This window comes from Alosa pseudoharengus, unplaced genomic scaffold, assembly GCF_046254945.1.
Source record: "Alosa pseudoharengus isolate Yale_2024_CS ecotype anadromous, Long Island Sound unplaced genomic scaffold, YU_APseudo_1.1 YU_APseudo_1.1_scf_3, whole genome shotgun sequence".
NCBI classification, from domain to species: domain Eukaryota; kingdom Metazoa; phylum Chordata; class Actinopteri; order Clupeiformes; family Clupeidae; genus Alosa; species Alosa pseudoharengus.
This window is the reverse complement of record NW_027468718.1, coordinates 37,330,323-37,352,675: the sequence shown is the minus strand read 5'-3', so window position 1 is coordinate 37,352,675 and position 22,353 is coordinate 37,330,323. Positions and strand designations below refer to the sequence as shown.

The window sequence follows — 22,353 nt, the reverse complement described above, 5'->3', positions numbered from 1 at the left end:
GACAGTAAAAGAAACACTGCCATTTGATTGGCTGAAACCGAAGGGGGTTTATCTGACACACACAACAGCGTCAAAGCATAGCCTAGGCCTACTTTGTAGTGACACTGTCGGAAAAGCGAGCGAGTGTGTATGCTAAGTTATCGAGCGAGTGAGTGTGTATGCTAAATTATCATGGATGTCTACCAATACATAACCCAAAAAAGGCCAGTGTAAAACATTGTAATATTCCCTTTGCCCTTCAGCATGCACATTTTGCCCCTTTTTGCACTTGTAGATCAGCTATGCCACCAAAGAAGTAAAGGAACATTCAAAGCTTTTTCATTATGCAGAGTCTACTGTAAGTACACTACAGTAGGCAAAGTAACTACAGACTGTGGCAACTGGTGACAAGGCTTTCAAATGTGGATTTTACTAAGGAAAATAGCATTAACTGTTAGAATATTACCCAGGATATTGTTACAGCTAAACCTAGCTTCTGTAATCTTTCAACCAAGGTTAGGAGTCATATTGAATAGGGGTGTGCCGCACAGACGGTCGCATATAGCACAGAATAGAAGTCACCATGTCACTGACTGTTAATTGGGCTACCAATCTTGCAGTCGCAATAAACAATGGATCCGAGACATTTTCCTGTTCTTATATTCTGTTTATGTAGGCTAATGTATTTTTTGAATGTAGCCTGCACAGTGCAAAGAAATAAAAGATAAACTATGGTGCATATCCATACTCATAGAAATGAACATTGTGAGACACTTACGTATCTCCTTTTATGATCTCATTCAAGAAAGATTTTCTTTCACTCGTTAATTTTTTGAACATTTATTTTATCTAATGACATAGCAAACATGATGAATTGAATCCACATATCATTGCACTATGCTAAACTATTTTCCACTAGCCTAAAACCGTGAGTCTGAAAGGTAATTGCGTTCACGTTCTCCTTAAAGTGACTGGCACACAATTAGACTTGCACACCACAAATGTGATGATATTGAAGACGATTGAAGTGTAGACTAATAATTTAAATATCAATATGATGTATTCAAATTACCAAATGTTTAGCTATTAGTAATTATGCAGATCATAAAATGCTATAAATAATTAACAATATACAGTATATAAAGTTTATATTAATTCCAAAATATGAAAAAGAAACCTATGACAACCATCACTTTCTGTGTGTGTGTGTGTGCGTGTGAGTGTGTGTGTGTGTGTGTGTGTGTGTGTGGAGGGTCAATCAATTTCAATGATTGCCACTGATGTGAATGATCACACAATATTCAAAATTACTGATGGCGCTAAGGTGGTCGAGATTCTTCACTTGGTTTTGGTATTGAAACAATAATGTTGGTATCGTGACAGCAGGAGTTGGGGATGTGTCCTGAGACCAAACCTACGCCCTTGAGACAATAGAAGAGTTTGGTTCCCAAACGCTATATCCACCATTTTAATGAATTTTCATACATTTTTTTTTTTACATTTTGTTTTCCAAGTAATTTCAGTAGAATAAACCCTTTAAAGAAAAAATGGAACATGTTGGATAACTAAAAGGAAACATGTTTACATTGTATGAACTATTTTACTTCTATGCCTGTATACGTCAGGCCTTAAGATATTCTCTGCTGAAAATGTTTTACAAAAACTACTAATTTCAGAGCTCTTTTTGAAAGCAATGTTTTTATGGTGACCATATGGGCTAGCTGCGATTGTTTGGAGTTCTGATAAAATACACAGATACTACTAGTTTATTTCATGTTTCATAAAATAGACATTAAACAAAGGGCATATTTTGAAATGAAAATAGGCCTGTTATATAAAGCCTTGGGTTATCTTACTCCTTAGCAAGGTGCACACTGCTGGGCTTTGCTCCAATTGGGATTCCATGCTTGTGCAGTGCTGTAATCAGCACCTCACGTGCATCTTTGTTGTAGGAGTCAAAGTCAAAAACATTTCGTACCACATTGGCAAGTCCTTCATCTGGGAATTTCTGTAATAGAAAAAAGTACAAAGAGAGTTACAAAACACACTTTCAGTATTTTTTTCTGGAATCTAAAATGGAATTTCAATCTTACAAATATGATAACATTATCCACATTAAGTTCTAAGAACATACAAAGTATTGATTTCTATGGCAGTTGCTAGGTAGTAATCATGGAAGTGATTCCTGGCATTTTGATAGGGTTGAATGGAAAGGGACAGTGAAAAAAGGCGCCTTTCAAGCACTCTGCACATTGGTGCCGACATAAGTGCGTCACACTCCACTTCCGACTTTCGATTCAATTTCAAATTTTGGCGCTGACGTTTATGGCAAGTGTCAGAGCACTATCGTCGGTGCCTATTTGCCGAGCGCTTCAGGCACAGCAGTCAGTAGAACACAGCTGCAAGGCGGCTTGATTGTGCTATTATGATGTAATAATGGCCCAATTAAAGAAAGTTTTAGTTAAGCGCTTACTTTTTGGGACAGCCGTGGCCTACTGGTTAGGGCTTCGGGCTTGTAACCGAAGGGTTGCCGGTTCGATCCCTGACCAGTAGGAAAAATGTGGGCAGGGGAAGTGGTTGAGCACTTCTTTCCCATGCCCACATCCACGGCTGAAGTGCCCTTGAGCAAGGCACCTAACCCCTCACTGCTCCCTGAGCGCCGCTGTAGCAGGCAGCTCACTGCTCCGGGTTAGTGTCTGCTTCACCTCACTGTGTGTTCACTGTGTGCTGAGACTAAATTTTCCTCACGGGATCAAAAGAGTATATATACTTACTTACATATACTTAAAGGCGCCAACATGAGTGCGCTGACATTTACTAATCACACCAGTGACAATATTTTTAACTGAGTTTATTGAGCGCCACCAACAAAAATTGTCATCAACATGGCGGTGGTGCCAAAGATCGACGATGGTGTGTGGGGTTGTATTGAAAACACTGGAATCTACAGTAATTAGCCTGACATAGTCAGACTCAATTCTATTCAGAATTTGAGTCTGCTACTGCACCATTGAAATGTAATTACGGGGCGTTTCAACCGATACAATGAGGATATATCCAGCCTTGATGGGGTTTTGGCATGGCACATGTTTTTGTTAAAAATATTTATTTCTTTATTTCTATGATTTTCCTTTTTCTCAGAATAAAGTTGCTTCCCTTCAAGGTTGGATTTTCTCTCATTGTTTTCATTGAGAGATTACAATAAATCTCTAAAAGATTTTTTTTTTATAACTGTCAGCAACATACAGGGTACTGTATACATGCATATATCCCTTGGATAAAAGTGTCTGCTAAATACCATAACCAAAATCATGCCGAATTGAGAGCCTGATCATATCATTGTGCGTACCTGAAGGTGTTTCACAATATTGACCACTTCCCTTGTTGAGTAAGGGTATGTAATAGTACCCTTGTCTGCCATGGTTCGCAATTCTCCAAAAGCAGCCACTAGCTTTTGCAGAATTACTTCTGGGACATCTGGCCCATATCGTCTTAGCATTGCAAGCTCTGCTTCCGGCTTGGGATTGTCAACAGCATGACAACTGAAGATATCACCTGGAAAAGGAAAATGTCTGAAGTATAACAAAGCATCCCACAAAAGTATTAAACAAATAATATATGTTACTACTGACAATAAAGTCTTACCAAGTGCACCAAAGAAGTCATTCCCCAAAAATGGAAATCCAGGCCGGTTGGCCAAAACAATCATTCTGAAGTCTGGGTGCATGACAATGACATTGGGCATTTCAACGGCTTCTAAAATTTAAAAAGAACAAGAAAACAAAGGAAATAAAGAAAAATTAAAAATGAATATTGCTTGAATGCATGTGTATTTCATTCATTAGTTGAAGGAATACATATCACAGATATATAAATTAAAAATTGAGAACACAGCCACAATTCCTGATGGCACTGTAACATTTGTGAGCTCAGTGTGTGTGTGTGTGTGTGTGTGTGTGTGTGTGTGTGTGGGGTGAGTCTGTTGTGTGTGTGGGTATGTATGTGTACATGCATGCGTGTATATGTGAAGGCTACGGTCTGTCACAATGAGGCACAACACACCTGTAATTCCCAGTATTGTGCAGCAACTTTAGGGAGTTTTTCCTCTGTCTCTCTACATTCAACTGGATATTTCACTTCTTTCTTCCCCACTTTCTCTCACATCTTCTCTTTCTTCGCTTTCTCTTACTTTTGTATCTCTGTACTTCTCCCAATTTCAATTACTTTTTAAACTATTGTTATTTATAAAAGTCCTTTCCTAATAATAATTAATCATTTACAGTTTACAGTTGCTGTTCTAGCCAGAGCATGTATGTTGGAGAGAATTTAAAGTCGAAGGTGAAGTAATGTTAAAATTCCACAATTTAAACATGACAACAAATGCAGGGCGGTATATGGCTCTAGCTGTTTATCTGCTGGTCAATGACGAACATTAGGTTAACTGCAGGGTAGCTGGCTAGCACTCCAGCTTGTCAATATTATCAGAGAAAAAATAGCCTATTGTCCATTAATACTTGTTTCCTAATTGAAAAACACGTTGGTAATGTTAATGTCACACAGTCTGTCCACAAAGGAAACCTATCACATGAACGAGCGGATCTAAGCTTTAAAATGACATTAGTGGCAAGTTGCTCTGGTGAGAAAATTGAAATTGAACTTGCATGAAATTTAATCTGAATTCTGCACCCCCATTACACTTGGTGAAGTATCTCACAAACTCTTCACTCAACACATGGCAAACCATATCACAATAAACAGCAGGCCTTACCGAATATGAGGATATAAAGCAATAAAGCATGCCTCTGTACAATAATTGGTTCCTGAGTAATCTGGTTTTGAAATTGCAGCAAATTTCTACATGGTCTCCAACTTTTGGGCCGAAATGTGAACTATTTATGTCAGTAGCCTGCATACATGTTTGTAAATTGTTTAGCCAGAGTATCCCACCACCATGGTTCATATATTGCCAGATTACAGACAATCCCACCTAAACAGATATGAATATATATTTCTACTGGCATGCTTCCTACTGACATTGATGCAAAGAAATATGAAGGGAAAACAAATCATACTTTTCTAGATGGGTAGCCCAGAATGAAAAGGTAAGTTATAGCATGTAACCTATACATGGCCATTACAATGACCAAGATAACTAGGAGTGCTGAAATATACTATTTTGACCATTTCCATTTCAACTGTGAAACTCACAACTTTGTAGTTGTGAATTTATTGCTGCAGGCTTAGGCCAGGGGTCGGCAACCTTTTTTGCCTGGAGAGCCACTTTTACCAAATTCATTTTTTTTTTATCTCAGAAGAGCCACATAAAGACGGTTACAAGAAAAAGTTTGGATATTTAACGTTACTTTCATTCAACAGAGGATGTTTTAATAAATGTTCTACTAGTTTTAAAAGTAATGTGCAAGTAACTTGAAATGTAAAGTGGAATGACAGAAGTATAGGCCTTAGGCTTCCCATGTAGGCTAAACACCACCCCCTATTTTCCCAGTGTCCTTTGGTATGCAAAGTAACATCATACAGTGGGCAGTGCTTCGACTTGGCCAGCTTCACTCGCGGTCCGCGCATGGGATCACGCGGTATCACGCGACTTTAATTTGTATTTTTCCAGTGAGACGCTGCAACAACCCAAACAACCGGTAGATGGCTCAAGTGAGCAGGGTGTCTCATAAAAAGAAATGGAGCCTGGAAAACCCTACACAGACTTCACTACAGACTTTAGCAGATTGGTTTAGAAATAATTTAATAGCCAGAAATATGCCTGCCCCGCCCTAATAAAGAAATATTTGGTTAACTGCGAGTGAATCCCGTTTGCAGCCGTAGAAGAAACGCAGGACAAATTAAACATTCTGGTTTTCTCCGAGTGCAACGATGATAGACAGACATCATTTGGACAAAATATAGAGCATATTAACCTCCGTTGCTCAGCCAAATGCCTTCCTGTTACGTCCTGTTATCATGGAGTTACAGGCGATAAACTATTTTTGATGGTCACAAGTTTACTTAATTAGCGGTTTATTTTTTTTGATTATTAAAGAGTGTTTTTCATTTAAAGGTTTGACTTTGTGCTTATTCAGTAGAGCATTTAGTGCTCTTCCCAATCCCAGACGTTCACATTGCATGTTTGTTTGTAATGGATGCAACCGCGAGATAGGCTACGCGTTTGACGGCAATGAGTTGTTAACAGACATGAACCAAGACATATAGCCCAGCAGCAATCTAGGGACTGTTCGTTATTTATTGAAGGGGCCACCGGAGGAATTTTGAGTGCTTCAGTCAAAAGTTGCATGACCCTCCCTTGCCTGCTAGAAATTGTTCAATGACCTTCCGACAGAATTGTTAAAAAAGACATGACCCTCCCCTGCCAATTGTCGCTGTCTTCCGCCCGCGCTGCTTTGCGCCACAGCCACACACTGTGATAACGTTCTTAAATCAATCTTTCCTGTGAGCTTGCATGCTCCTGTCTTCAAATCATCGTTTTCCTTGCTTGAAGGCGAACTTAGAGTGATGTTAACCTATTTAAGTTTAACGGCGTGATTGTCGTGAGAGCACGATTCATTGGCGCTTGCATGTTCGGCCTTATGTCTACGTGCGCACCTGAGGCTACTCAGCTACTAGAGAAAGAATTTCCCCTGTTTGTATGTTCACTCCAAGTTGGCCTACCATAACTTACCAACTCTGCACTGTAGACCCTAACTGGCTATTTATATTTTTCTTTGAAATAAGCAAATGTATTTGTTCAACTTTATGAAGCAGAATTACGCACTAGGCTACTTGGAACATAACATATTTGACAAAGGACAGATGTATGTTATAGACAAAATATTAACTTTCAGTGTTTTACGATGTCTTTGTCATGGGGAAGTTTTTTCCCCCATGCATTTATTGTAGGCTACTGTCAGTGACTGCTGTGAGAGAAGCGGGTTCTGTGTTTCGTTCATGTCAGTGACTGACGCGAGAGAAGCGGGGTCTGTGTTGTGTTGCGTTGCGTTAATTTATTTTCAATTGGGCATGCCGTGCCGTGTCGTCCACAGCTCAGTTCTGACAAAGCCGAAATTACTCCTTTTGAAACAATGAGTGCGCGCGTTTGTATGGTTATATTGCTTGACAGAGGGGGATCCCAAGCATAAGGCTACTTTGAGAACATTTCCTAATTCACCCGACACTAATATTCAAAATGTTGAAAACTATTTCGGCATAGCCTATAAGCAGTTTAAAGGTCTCATTCCCCGAGAAACCGTTTAATACTTGTTCCTTTCGAAATACTATAGCTCACTCCAAGTTGCATATGCATGCTGCACGTGAAAATGATCTTCTACCCCCATTGCCCGCATTAGCCAATGAAAGAAAATACACGGAAAAACAAGCGAATCAGAAAAAGCCCTTCCCTGTGACGCCGCAGAGAAAACATTTATTCATAGCCTCGCCCACCTTGGCTTGTGACCGCCCACAGGAAGACAGGAAGATTTTGGCCAGGAGATTGTCTGTCTGCAGCTAGTAGGAGCTAACAGCAAGTTGCTAACATGGCGGAGCAAATTCGTGCCAGTGTTATTTGTGGCAATAACACATCAATGTTGCATGTCTTGCATTAGAAAGAAGAGTTGAGGAAGAAATGGTTGGAATTTATCGTTGGAACACCACCATCGAAGTATAGTGCAACATTAGTTCTGTGTTCCAATCATTTGGACCACACTCACTGTGCCTGCCTACAGTTAGAAAGTGGTTTTGCATCGATGTTCTGAAAACCTGGACCTGTACCGTCACGATGATCGACCACCAGCTCACAGGCTGTAAGTACAAACAAACTTTTCCACCTAACGACTGTTACAAAATAGCATGTTCATATTCTTCACGTTAGCATGCATGAAAAGGGCAGAAGCTAGGCTTAGGCTAGCCTATATTACAGGAAGCTACACCAGGCACGTAACTGAAGTGTTCTGTTTGCGACGTGTAAAATCAGAGAATGTCTAATAGGAAGGGCCCTGGTAAAATCCATTAGAGGAATGGTCTATTTTTTTTAACGTAGCCTACAGGCCACGCGCCAGGTGTAACTACTTCAATTGATTAGGCCTATTGGAAGCTAATTGTTGCAGAAGACGCAACGCGAACGGAATGCTTCAGTTACGTGCCTGGTGTAGCTACACTCATAAGAAACTGTATGACCACACCTCCCAGAGATTTAGCTTGTTGAACCTATAATCTTCTAAACTAAGCGTTTAACCACAAATAATAATATTGGCAATATCTTATGCTCAACTAAGGACTGGTATTGTTCTAGTCTAAACAGGGAAAATCAAAAACACAATACCCGTGCACTATTAGGCTAAGTTGCTATCACTAGAGCCCAGGTATTTACGCTTCAGTCTAATTTATGTTTTCTTGCCATTATTACATTGGCCTTTGTAGGCCTACAATGATGTTTTGTTTGATTACTTGCTGTTTACTTGTGTTTTGTATGTCTTCCAGAGCACATCCTCATGTCGGGCTACACAGCTTTCTAGCCTACATTAGGTCATCACGTTAGAAGCAAAGGTTTGTGATCTAAATTTTATTGTTGTGCTAGTTAGTTTCTAAAAGTCTTTTTCTATTAGGCTAATACAGGTTCTTATGTGCTCGTCAATGTTTGGGAAAGTCAATTCATGGGTTTCATCAGGTCACTTTCCACAGGTGTATAACATCAAGTACTTCGATTATGAATGCAGACTGCATGGTGCTTGATTAATACACCTGTGTAAATGGACCTGATGAAACCCATGAATTGCATAACAGATATAATTGATATTACTGAATGTCTTCTTGTGGGTGTGCTACTTAGTACATCATACACCTTACCACAGTCACTAAAATATTTGTGTTTCCATTGTGCCAGTACAGTTTTGTGTGAGATAGTGAATATCCTGTGTATTAGTAGTATCTTGTAACTTGACAGTAATACACATTTATTTACTTTAGGTACCCAAACAGAATACTTCATGAAAAGTATGAGTATTGATACAAGCACTTCGGATACACCATGGGCATGGGGGCCTGCTACCTCTACTCCCATCAAGCCTGTTCATCCAAGGCCAGCTAGAAGACCTCAGGTTGATCAAGAGGAGGAGGAGGATGAAAGTGACATCTCCACAATAACACCTGATGGCTCCACCTATGGCCCAGCGCAATCAATGAGCAATGTAATAGAATCATCACAGCCAATGAATGTGTTTTGTGTGTTGTCCCTTCGGATACCCAGGACAACACAAGCCGAAACAACAACTCAGACCTTTTTCCCTAAATAATCCCAGCACCATCTTACAAAGGATCTGTAGGCCAGATGTCTGCATCGTCTGGCAAAAAGAGGACATTGTTAATTCTGTGCATAGTTTGGATGTTCTTGTTTTGTGTTTGCATTATTTTAATAGACTGCAATATTACTATTTGTCAGTGTTTCTCAAACTTTTTCAGACCAAGGACCACTTAAACAATAATAATTTAAACAAAATAATAAATCACGGACCACCTAGCAAAAAAAAAAAACAGAAGACCTACTTCAACAGTATATTACACAATAGGCCTTTTCACTGAACCACATTGCTTTTGCACCTTGCTTAGGGTGTCAGAGGATTCATATGATTTAAACTGGCATATTGTAGGTTACATCAGTGTTGCAGAACTGTTTGGATGTACATAAGTTGGCTCAATATTGCAAACAACTCATCTATTATATTTTACCACATCCACTTGTGGAACACTTGAGAGAGCTTGCGGACCACACTTTGAGTACCACTGCTGTATGTAAATATAATAAAGCTATTTATTGAAAATTGACCTGTTTTGTATATTCGTTTTAGGAGTTGCATCAGTTTTTGTCCCTTTTAGGCTAAAGGTTTATCTTACCTTTCATATCTTCTGTCTCACAGGGGGCCATAGTTGAATGTTTAGTGCATTTTGAAGGGAGTACATTATGTTAAGGCAGACTGGTTCTAATCCTGGGTACAGGGTCATACAGACAACATGGGTACTGGTGTTGCCCATTTTTCTAACCACATGAGCAATCCCCTTATGAAAAAGTAGTATAGGAATCTTATAGGATAGTAATCTTATAGGAATACGTATTTTGGGACATACTGTAGAAGTACTAATAACTATAATATCCTACAACTGCTATAGTTTTTCTATAGTAGTCTTATACTATAAGATTCCTATAGTACTTTTTCCTAAGGGTCATACGTGACAGAAAACAACTTGAGTAGGCTAACCTCTGCCAATGTAGGCTATCAAAGCCATAGTTCTCATTACTGGAGAAGTCTTGCAGCACACGTTCTCTGCTTCTGTAGGCATTCTGGTGCAATTCCAGCGAAATATAGCTAGGAGTAGGTAAGTGTGTTTGCATTTAGATCTATATATATATATATATATATATATATATATATATATATATATATTGGGCTATGACCAAGTGGCCTTTCAATGATAGTATCATGGAATTTAAACCATAACTATCTATTCCAATAGCATACAATTAGCAGGCTAGGTCAGTGGCTGAACTGCATTAAGGGTGCTTATAACCTGTGTTGTGAAGTAAAATATTTACTAGGAAGATTGCAAAGACTTTTGACTGTGTAAAGAAATAGGTCTTTATTTTAAAACGTTTCCAACTGTTTATTACTTGAATGCAAGATGACGATTGCCACAAACGTTTACCTCTTTTAGGAAAAAGTTTACAACGTTCACCGACAAACAATCAGGAAGCGGTTCTTCTTCCTACTCGGATACTAGGATCAAACACATGAAGTTGTATCTCCAAAGACATTTTGTGCAACAGTTTTGACTCGAGTTTTAGCACTGTAAAGTTAAATATGGAGCATAGCACAGGCAGAATCGGATGAGGACGCACTGGAGGGAGCGTCACAGTACTGTTAGCCAATCAGAGGCGAGGTCATTAACATGTCATGAATATTCATGAGCAAGAGGCAAATCCTGTCGTTCCTCCCCTCCCACCTTCCCCACCAAACTAAAACAGCATGAAATAGACGCAGGAGAGCATTTTTTTCACCAAAACCGGCTCACAGGGCATTCATTAATACTAGAGACCATGGCAAAATTAATGAAAAAACGATGAGATGAGACCTTTAATTAAATGTAATGTTAGTTGTAAACAAACGGGCTACTTGGTGAGGCTTGGCCTCACAGATGCGCTCGTGCCTTAGATGGCAAGAAAAATCTTCACGATATAGGCCTATTAACTGACCACCCGATTCACGTTGACTGGGGGGCAGGGGGGGCCATCAGACATTTGTGCCCAGTTAATCCGGCCCTGTCCCCAACAAATCACACCTTCCCACCAGCTGTGACAGCTTAAAAGAAGTCGAGAGGACTCCTAACTCCCTATTCACAAACCGGTTTTGTGGCATTTCGCCTGTTTTGAAATCCTATGCGGCTACAGGAGCTTCCAATCGTGAGGAAGCAATTTTGCATTGTAGGCATAACTAACATGCAATAACGCCACCAACAACAACCAAAACTAGGCTACTCATTGTCAACATGTAAATTAAATGTAACATTATTGTGAATGAAATTAAAATGTTCTCTTTTGCAAACGTAGGCATAGGCATAGTAACAGATTAATTTAATAATGTTACAAAGATACTACATCAATCCGTATGTTTCATTAGGCTACTAGGCTATTTGTTTTGCCTTACCCTTGATTAATTTAGGCCAGGCCTTTTTAATCAGTTATTCATCATCTTCCGTCCTTGTGTAGCGCACGCATTCTCAGACCTGTCACCTGCCACCCATCGTAACGGAGGTGTTTGGAATCATTCCCGCGTTACAATCATCAGCCAATCAAGGTCACTTCAGTCAAGCTCGTGCATGAGTAATAACGTCATCCATAGCAACGAAGACTCACTCACTCTTAGACTGTTAGTCAAAGATTCTAGAGCGCTCAGCTCCGGGGGGGGGGGGGGTGTCAGTGTTTATACCGGATCTGTGTTTGCATATTTAATACGTTTCATACACGTGTTTCAACACTGCATTTCGGTCGTTGCTTTTACCTTACCATTACCTTACGCATGCCAGTTATGTATCCGCCAGCTGCCTGCCTGCAGTCTACTTCCAAAACGCCAAAGCTGCTTGCTGTCAGATTTGGTTCCGAGGGCACAAGTTCAGTGTATCAACAACACTCAATAACAGTTTATGTGATGTGTTAATCAATTAAATTCCCAACAATTTCACAACAGCTAGTTCTGGAGTAGGCCATTCAACTAGCCCGCTTGCTTACGACGAGACTCAGACTGCGCAGTCGGCACCCGCTTCCTTATTTGGGTTTTGGGTTGCCAGGTTTTAGCCTATGACAAAACGGTTGAAATTGAAACTAAGTAATCGTGTATGTGTAGGGTGTATTTCATACACAATCTGGCAACCTGAATGGATCAATGATTTTAAAATGAAGTTTGATGGCCATGCAAATTACTAGGGCTGTAACGATACACCAACCTCACGATTCGGTTTGTATCACGTTTTTGACCCACGGTTCGATACGAATCTCGATTTTTCTTTTTTTTGTTCTTTTTTTTGGGGGGGGGGGGGCTAGACATTTTATTAAATAACATTTTAATAGCCTCCCTTAGAACACCAGAGGATTATAATATATCTATTATTTTATATCCTGATATAAAAATATTTTTCTGAATGACTGATATTTATGACAGCACACTTTATGCAGATTAGCCTATAGCCTAGGCCTACTATTTTTTTTATTACAACTCTACCTCTTTAATTCAGCTGTCTGGTTGAAGCCTGGAAATATTGTAAACAAAGTAGCATGAAGCTTAGCCTATCATAGTCTACTGATTGGACTGTTCAGTTTCCACATGTGTGTTTAAGTTTCAAGGTAATACTTGTTCTCCTTGGGACAGGCCCTTTTGGGAAACGTTGGTATTGAGATGATCAGTCAACTTAAATGCAAGAGTTTTAAACAAATATGTGCAGCATGCTAATGATGCTAAGCAGATTTAATAGTAATTTAGCTAGTCGTCTATGCGTCCTTGCTTTCACGATTGTGAATGTTTTATTTAAGTCGCGCATGTTCATTGAGCAGGAGAGGGAGGGAGAGTGAGAGGGAGGGAGCGCGAGAGAGAGCGGGCAAGGAGAGGGGGTTTACTTCTATACTGTTTGGTAAAGTTGCACACATAGTCTACAATGAAAGCAAGGAGAGGTATGAAATTATTATTTATTTATTTATTTGTTTTTGGACAACGTAGGCTACCGATAAGTAAAGCGGGAGTTGTGGGTTGCTTTTGCGGCGCATAAGCTGCAAAGCACTGCGTGAAACACTAGAAAGGGTGTGTCGCGATTCTGCCTTTTCACACCGCGACACAGTATCGTGGATATGAATGTTGCGATTTCGGTTTCGAATCGTAAATCGTTACAGCCCTACAAATTACGGGAGTTTTCCGGGAGAAATAACAAAATGGGAGGGTGCTGGGAGATGACCTTGAAATACGGGAGAAACCCGGGAAAAACGGGAGTGTTGACAGGTATGGGCTACTGATGATCATTGTTATTTAAGAACATGCAGGGCAAAAAATCATCATACCGCACATTGTGGCGGGTCTGTTATTTAACCTACTTACTGTAGGCTGCGCAAACCACAGGCCTTTATTTTGGGCAAGCCTGCATTCGAGGCAGGCCTTCTGTTGAAGAATTTTATATAAAGCCTGCGCTAACAGTAATCCTCCTGTCCCCGATACCACAGCTGTGGATAGTGTGGAATGTTCAAGTAATAACACAATCCAATGTGTGTCTCAATTGTCCCCCGCTGACCACCTCACACATTTCTCTAGATTTTGCAACGACCTTACATGACACAATGCCATAAAATGCCAGTTTTTAGGACACAGAATAATGTTTGTAATGATACCAGTTAGGCCTACGTTCAACAGTAACATAAGTGTAATGAGCTATTCATTGTCGAAGGTGCATGGTGAAGTGAAATTCTTACTTTGGAAAACAAACATTTGCCGATATCATTGGATAGGGAATAGGCCTACTTGTTTATTTTTTACGTAGCCTACAATGGCCAGTTCAGACAAAGCCGAAATTACTCATTTTGAAACATTTGTATGGTTATATTGCTTGACTTAAATCCCAGAGAGTAGGCTAGGCTACCGCACCCCACAGTGATGGGCCTAGCGGTCTTACGCGTTCAGTGTGGGGTATAAACAAGCTGAGAATTTAGCGGTGTCACGTCTGCCTGTCACAGATGTGGGGAGCTGAAGCTTGGGATACAGTTACTACAGTAACAGTATTTTATTTTACTTCTTATGGAATCATTTTTTTTTTCACTTTTATAAAGGCTTTGTTTGAATGCTGTTGGAACAAATAGTAGTTGATTATAAAGGCAACTTTCTGTTGCAATATTCTGTGTGTTCTGGACTGCAGGTAACTTGTTAAGCCAGTGTAGTGTTAATTTTGTCACCTATTTTTAATTTAGTCTTAGTCTTAGTCTTGTGACGAAATGTCCTTTTTAGTCTTTGTCATATTTAGTGATTCAAATATCATTTTTTTGTTAGTCAAGTTTTAGTCGACTAAAAGTCTCGTCATTTTAGTCTAGTTTTAGTCAAAAGAAAACTAAATATAATATAGATGAGTTGTTTGCAATATTGAACCAACTTGTATGTAAAAACAGTTCTGCAACACTGTCTATGTAAGATATGCCAGTTTAAATCATACAGTATGAATCCACAGAATAAGCAAAGTGCAAAGACAATAAGCAAGGTGGTTCAGTGAGTATGCCTATTGTGTAGACTAATTATAGGCTACTGTTTTTTTAGCTAGGGTTAGTTAAGTGTTCCTGAAACTGAAAAAGTTTGAGTACACAGTCATAGGCCAAAGTATTAATGTTTTACTCCGCCTCGCTAGATGGCGATATGCGCCCAAACACAACACATTCCCCAAACAGACTCTCCATCTTAGCCATAGCTAACTTGCTAGCGAACTTTCCATATTAGCTTACTTGCTAGCAAACTTTGCATCATCAGTCTAACTAGTTAAATAGTTGACATTACATGATGAACATTTTCGTATGGACATTCTGGGGGATGTTAATTTGTATGAGAGAAGCTTCAACTTTTGGGTATGTAGCATTGTGGCATAAAGCTTATGTAGTTAGCTTGCTAACTCTGGCAGAAATCTCCAGTGTTCTTGTTCCATGTAGTTTCGTGTTGCAGCCACAGGGTTGCAGCAACAGCATGTAGACTAGCCTACAGGAAAGCTGTTGCGTATGAACTCATTCGGAATATTTTGAAAACGTAACAGCTAGATATTCTGTCTTCTCATTTTGTAGACGAAAATGAAGAGAGATTTTATCTTAGTTTTTATTTCATGCAAAACATTTTAGTCTCGTCTTTTTTCGTCAACAATAATGCATCTTAAGATAGTCTTAGTCAGTGTTTCAGGACATTACTGCAGTCTCGTCATCGTCTCGTCTTAGTCATGAAAAAAAAGGTCGTTGACGAACATATTTCCTCTCGTCGCCTCTGACGAAATTAACACTAAGCCAGTGGTTCTCAAACTTTTTCTTTCATTCCCCACTTTGATCAAGGAGGCATTGACTGATGATAGTGGAGATAACGTGTTATCCCGAGGCCTTTGCAAGTCAGCATCTCCGACGGTAGTCTACCCTATTAAAAATATAAGTTTTCGATGTCCCAAACGGAGAGCCATACTTTATTGTTTTAACGATCTCTATGCTACTCACCAAAATGTAGGCATGGGAACATGATGAAGTATCCAACTGTCGTGTGTTAAATTATTGTGATTACGAGCCAGTGGTTTTCAAACATTATGTTGCATAGATGACTCGGATATCTATGAAACTCATATCGTCCTCGCATTCACAAAATGAGGACATACAGACTGCTCAGATAACAGGTGTACCTCCAGTTATGCACGGTTTTAGTCAAGTCATTTAAATGTGCTGGTGAAACAGTTGTGTAATCTATTGTTATTTATCCCTATTCACCCACGCCGTCAATTCTGTGGTGCAGTGCGTTAAGGCCGGCTGATGATAGCCGCCGTTACACAGCAGTTATCAGTCCCCTGTCCAAGAGTTTGAATCTGGGTTAAGCCCATATTTTGAGAAATGCTGAATAGACCACAACCAATTTCAATTCTTCAACACGGTCACCGTTAGACTAGAGGGGAGAAATAATGGGAAAAGATCTGGGCACAGTTCTTCCAGAGCTTCGTGCCAAGTAATAAGCGTTGAGTCGAGATGTTTGTGTGAATGAAACGAAGCGTATAGGCCATAGTGTGACATGCGTAAACCAATGGCGTAGAGATGACGCCACAGGGTTTTATTTAAAGCCCCCCTGTGTAACGTTTTCAGTTGTTTGTTAACAAAATCAACATTTACCATTCATAAATGTGGCCTCATTCATGTTTAATTACCACCACCACCAATTCGAAGCATACCTATTGGCTTAGAAATCCTCATTTAAATCTACATAGCACAGGGGCGACTAGCCGTGTACGTGCGCCATGTTAAAATACCGGTGGCCAGCAAGGGACATAATATGCGAATACAGCTCAGTCTTTGGCGTCTGGATGCATAGAAAAACATTAGCTTGGATTCATCTGCAGAATTTCCCTACATTCAGCAATGTAAGTTACGAGCCCATTTTCTACAAGTCATATCTTCCTAACAGTCCGACACTGTATTTTCCAAAGAAATAAATAAAGAGAAATAACTTTGTTCGTGATCTGTCACCAGCTCACTTGATCTCTAGTTTCTAGACCCAGAGACAGTGACAACCTAACCTAACATAGTTATGCTAGGACTAATAGACCACAAAGTTGCTGAACGGGTTATTTCAGTTTAGTTTGCAACAATATAGTTTAACCAAAGTCCTTAGCTGCAGTAGCCTACTACCTAGCCGTTCCCATTCACTTTCCATTTACTGTGCTAACGATAGCTAGCTAGCTCAGTCCGAAAGAGTTGCATTGGCATCGCACACAAGCAATGGCAATAAAACAGTACACAAAATGTTATGAATATGTTGTTATTGCTTATTCAAGCGTAACTCTCCCAAAAATGCATCCTAAGGTGTTTTTGTGAATATACCGAGTCAAACTTTCGTGAATGGGAGTCGTAGGGGCACTAGTCTACTATTTCGATGCGTCAAAATCGCTATTTTAAAACACTAAAGGCTCTTACAGAGTCAACGCGAGCAACGTGAGCAAGCAACGTTAGCGACGCGAGCGACGTGCTCCCTTTCATAGTTTACACGGTGGACGCAAGCAACGCGGCCGATAAGTGAAATGCAATACATCGCTCACGCAACAGGGGGTAGCAGTCACTGGTGACATTCTGAGTGATATTTAAGCTGTCTGTAAAAGTTACATCCCAAGAGGCTCTTTTGGAGAGCCACGGATCATATTTAATTTAGAATTCTCAAAAAGACTCCAGTATGACATGGAGACACGTATAAAAAGTAATATCTAGCTTTGTTGGGTGACAAACTATAGACGGGAGGTGAGTGTGATTCGCTGTGCTAGATTGACTGCATGTTACAAGGACACTGTGTCATGTCATGTAAGGAACATGGTACTGTAAATAAACGCAAACATAGCCTACATTGCAGCAGGCACGGCGCCAGGATTCCAGTTTTGGATGGGCTAGACCAATTGTGGGTGGGCCTTAAAAAAAACTTTATCAAATCACTGTTTAACCTAATAAAAATGACTGACTAATATACTGTTATATTATTTGTGCTTACATAATAGAGATTTGAATAGCTTGATGCTCTTTAAATAGTTTGTTGCATTGTAAAAAGGACGGACGTACTATCCTCGATCACTGTCCTTGGTTCTGACCAAATAAGAGCGCTTTGGAATCTCCATTACGCACGATACCTGCTGGCTGTGCTTTAGCGCATCTCTCGAATAGACCTAAGGCCTATAGGCTGTAAAAGTGGGAATCTAATATTTCCCCCAAACATAGTTTAGTTCTGCTTGTATAACATGAAGTCGAATATTTCATTTGTTTTAGGTTTTCAACAATACAGATCAATCACACTGCCCGACAGTTTCAATCAATATGCAGGGCAGTTGAAAACATTCGGGGCTTAGCCCAGAGTCTAAACGTTTTTCATAATTCCCATTTTGCCTGACTTGCTGCTCACTTTTCATAAATGAATCCACTGACTCAAGCCTCATTTGCACCACATTTATTAAATATTATGGACAATACAATTTTGACAATTAGAGGATGTAATGACATTTAGCTATCTTGACATTTTCTGTTTGCTAGAAACGAACTATATAGCCACCTAGCAGAGTGGCTTTTAAATAGCAATATGCATTATATGGTTTGTTATGCTTAGCTTAGGGAGAAGGGAACATTGAAGACTCACTAATTCGATTTTACAACTAGGCAAAGCAGGCCACCACTGTTTGGCCAGCTCGAGACTGTAGGCTAGAGGCTGATAACAAACCTGAACGTGTAGGCTAGTCTAAATGACGAGAACAGGATAATTCCACCACCACCTTGTTATTGATGACTTCATGATTTCCTTGTAACGTAGGCCTATACCAAATATTAAATGCAAACAATGACATGCCCAACCTCGCGCGCACGTAGCCTACGTTCCAAATTATGTGTTATGGAAGGTAACGTTCATATTAAATCTGCTGCATGAAGAAGAAGAAGAATCGACGTAGGCTGGAGGGACCACCTCTCTGCTAACTCCCATAGAAGTCCATTCATTGTAGGATTTTTTTGAAATACCATAACTTCATATAACATATATCCTGTGCCGATATTGTAGCTTCTGTGTAATCCACATAAACACTACAAAGGCAAAACAGACTCCACTAGCTCGTCCGTAACGTTGGTTACCCGTAAGAAGAACGGTTAGCTTGTTCGGTTGGAGGGAAGCTAGCTTTGATGTAATCTCTCTTTCGCGCCGTAGGGAGATAACCGTATTGTTTGGATAAGAAGCTCAGTCCACCTTACTGTCTATGACGGTAACTCATAAGCAAAACCTAGCATACACGACCGTATGTTAAGGTAAAGCATTACACAGAGGGAACCTAATAATAATAAAAAAGTAAACCTAATTTTTAAAAAAAAGGGCATTAATCATTTCAGAGTTTTTCGATGGATTGACCGTAGGTCGGAAAAGTGGAAAAAAGATTAGCTTCAAGGCTATAACTTTGTTTTGTTTTAGCATGACTGTTTTTGAAGATGATCATGTAGGCTATGGTAGCTTCAACATTAACTCGACTTGGTGAGGATGATATTAATAATAATACATAAATAAATGTTTAACTTTGATGACTTTGAAGGCGAAGGAAGTGTAAGAAGTTTCTGTGTATCTATCATATGAGTTACAAGATTCAGTTCGATGGCTAACGTCACGAAGTTAAGTGTGAGTCTGCGCAGTACTGGGGGGACCAACTGAAAAATCTTTCTATTTGACTCAGTGCCCTCCCATTGAAAACGACGGAGTCTGTTCGTCCATTTCTTTTACTGTCTATGATCCAGGCCCACCCGTAGCGCCGTGCCTGCATTGCAGAGCCACTTCAACTTTATTAATATATGGTGAATAAATGTACACTAACACATGTGCACATCCCCATGGTTTTCTGACGTGACGATGCTAGCACGTTAGCAGCGGTTAGCTAACTATACTAACGTAAGTTATCTACAAGTCTGAAGTCTCCTCCAAGTGACAATCATGTTATACACAATGAATAGCATGTAACCTACAATGTGGAGCTCCATAGAGCGTAAAAGAAAGATAAGCTTGCATAATGTTTCCTCTTCTCTGGCCATTGTATTCAAACCTTCTTCTGTAAATATAACATATACTTGACATAATGTACAATACTTGCAGTGTCGCCCCCACCGACAACGCATAGTATTGCATGCGTCAGTGCGTCGCGTATCAAAAACTGGGATGACACATTTTGCTACGCATCGACGCATAATGGCGGCCGAAGCGTAGCGATGCGTAGCCTTGCGGGCGCGTATGCGTAGCGATGCGTTGACTCTGTAAGAGCCCTAAGAAGGCTCGACACAACGTGAAACTTTGATCGAAGTATCATCAGTGTCTCTACACATGAACTTGAGCATTGAGAACATTGTTAGTGTACACATCTATCTATAAAGCAAGAAGCGTCTGTGTGTGTGTGTGTGTGTGTGTGTGTGTCTGTGGCACGCATATCTCGCTGACCGTTTGTCAGACTGACCTAAGATTTCGTATGTGGCTCGCGCGTGGCACAAAGGTGTGCACTCTCGAGTTTCCAAGGGGACCAGTTTCAGGGGAGCTCCACCCCATGGATCGTGTACTGACAGTAGCTAGGTCCAGAGAACGGGCTCTGCTAGGTCTCACTTTGATGATAGTCAGTCGCAATTTAAACGGATTACTCGGGAACCGCTTGTGGGTTAAGATGCAAGATGATTATCATGTCTGACCTCAACAATAAAGACTCCCTGTATGCAGTTTGCTTGCATAAAATGATTACTTGCAACAACACGCCAACAAACACGGGTATGTAGTGACCACTCGAATACTTTGGACTTTCAAGAGACTTTAACTAAAACGACAATTCCGACTGCAAGGTCCCAAATTGAAACGAGCGATAGGCTAATGCCACATAGCTAACGTTAGACAAGTTGCAGACTCGACGCCACTTATCACGCCATTAAACACGGGTATGTAGTGACTACTCAAAATAAAAGTATGTGCAAGCTTCGAATAGCATTAGGAAGTTATTCAGTAAGCTATACACATTTAGCCTTAACTCAAAACAGTTGTCATGTCATTCTGATCTGTAGAAATGTCACATGCAGCCATGCCTAAATTTATTAGAGGCCACATTAATTATAGGCTAATTTATTATAATATTCAGTATTCATTATTGAATGCTTAGCTGGAATGATGTTTCCCTATCATCCTATTTTTAAAGCAGGCATACATGTGGCCATGTAATTGAGCTATGGGTTTTCTTCAGGAATGGTTTGAACGGGCACTGCACTAGTAGTTTACTAAAAAGAAAGGTTTTGGACAACTCACTCCTTGACTGGCATGATGGCAGCGATCAGAAAAGCCAAGTGAGTTGTTCAAAACCTTTCTTTTAGTGAACACTGTGTACACGAACAATGTTCTCAATGCTCAAGTTCATGTGTAGAAACACTGATAATACTTCGATCGAAGTTTCATGTTGTGTCGAGCCTTCTTAGTGTTTTAAAAATAGCGATTTTGACGCGATCATGTATCAAAAAATAGTTCCCATTCAAAATCCACATTTGACCCAAAAACGACAACACGGACAAGCTTGAAAGTGGCGCTTCAGACATAATTAGGCTTTTAAACTAAAGTTTGACTCGTGTACATTCACAAAACACCCTAGGGTGCATTTTGGCGAGAGTTACGCTTTTAGAGAGAAGTTTATGCTTCGACATGCTAGGAGTCCAGAACTAGTGTCAGTTTTGATGTGTAACGGCTCCCGTAGTTCTAAACGAGGCAGCGCTTGAGAGGTTGGTTGCTATATAACTCCTAACCACTAGATGGGAGAATTTCTTACACAGGGGGGCTTTAAGAGAGCCTACGTTTGTATGTAGGCAATTTATATTCACAATACTTAGGCCTACTAAAATAAATAGTATTTTATTTGTATTGGTTGTTTAGAGTAAAAATAATCGGTCGGTCTTAACGCAAGTTTACAACCGGCAAGTCGGTCGGACTAAAAGGGGAAAAAAATATTTCTATATCGGTTCTAAATTGACAGGGTCGGTAGGGTTACGGTAAACGAAAATATTTTTAAGGATGGCCTGGCAGTGTTTTTTTGCGCGTCTGCAGAAGTCAGCCAAATATGAATGTAATTCTGCAGCATAAAGCTTTATTGTACAGAAAAATAAAAATGACATGTCAAGCAGTCAATTGACTACATTGCAGTCAAGAAGTAGGGCAAATTAATTTACGAAACCAAAACGTGGGTCATAGTTCCTATTGAAAGCCTCTATTGAAAACGTCGCCAGATAGTATTAAATCGGCAACAACATTGTTTTCTGCAGAAGCCTACCCAAGGCTACAGATTAATTCTGAACAGTTATTTCTCTACTGGCTCAATTATCACACCACTGTTTTGATTTGCGTAGTTGCGTTACCCCCAACACTGACAATAATGTAGACAGCAAATTTCGATTTTCGTACCCAAGTAGCCTAAATCGAGGTAATGTTTAATTATGCATGATTTATTTTGTTATTGAATTCGTAGGCTGGGATTACTCTCGGCAAGTCTCCTGCTTTTTCAGAAGGGGCGGCAGGCAGAGCGATATACAGTGGCAGAGCGACGCACAGTGGCTGA

General features: G+C 40.0%; 1 protein-coding gene and 1 long non-coding RNA gene across 5 annotated transcripts in view; one reads left to right on the top strand and one right to left on the bottom strand.

Annotated features, from left to right (window-relative positions):
• Positions 1–22,353, bottom strand: part of vwa8 (von Willebrand factor A domain containing 8) — an 833,026-nt gene that overhangs the window by 715,162 nt on the left and 95,511 nt on the right. For all 4 annotated transcript variants that reach the window (XM_076264210.1, XM_076264208.1, XM_076264211.1 and 1 more), the window contains exons 24-26: positions 3,625–3,735; positions 3,329–3,534; positions 1,836–1,987 (exon numbers count right to left, since the gene is read on the bottom strand). In XM_076264210.1, the coding sequence (XP_076120325.1) occupies positions 1,836–1,987; positions 3,329–3,534; positions 3,625–3,735 (469 nt within the window). The remainder of the gene's footprint in view (positions 1–1,835; positions 1,988–3,328; positions 3,535–3,624; positions 3,736–22,353) is intronic.
• Positions 7,684–9,335, top strand: LOC143100764 (uncharacterized). Its single transcript, XR_012981934.1, has 3 exons — positions 7,684–7,784; positions 8,461–8,526; positions 8,947–9,335. It is a non-coding gene; the product is annotated as an uncharacterized LOC143100764 (long non-coding RNA).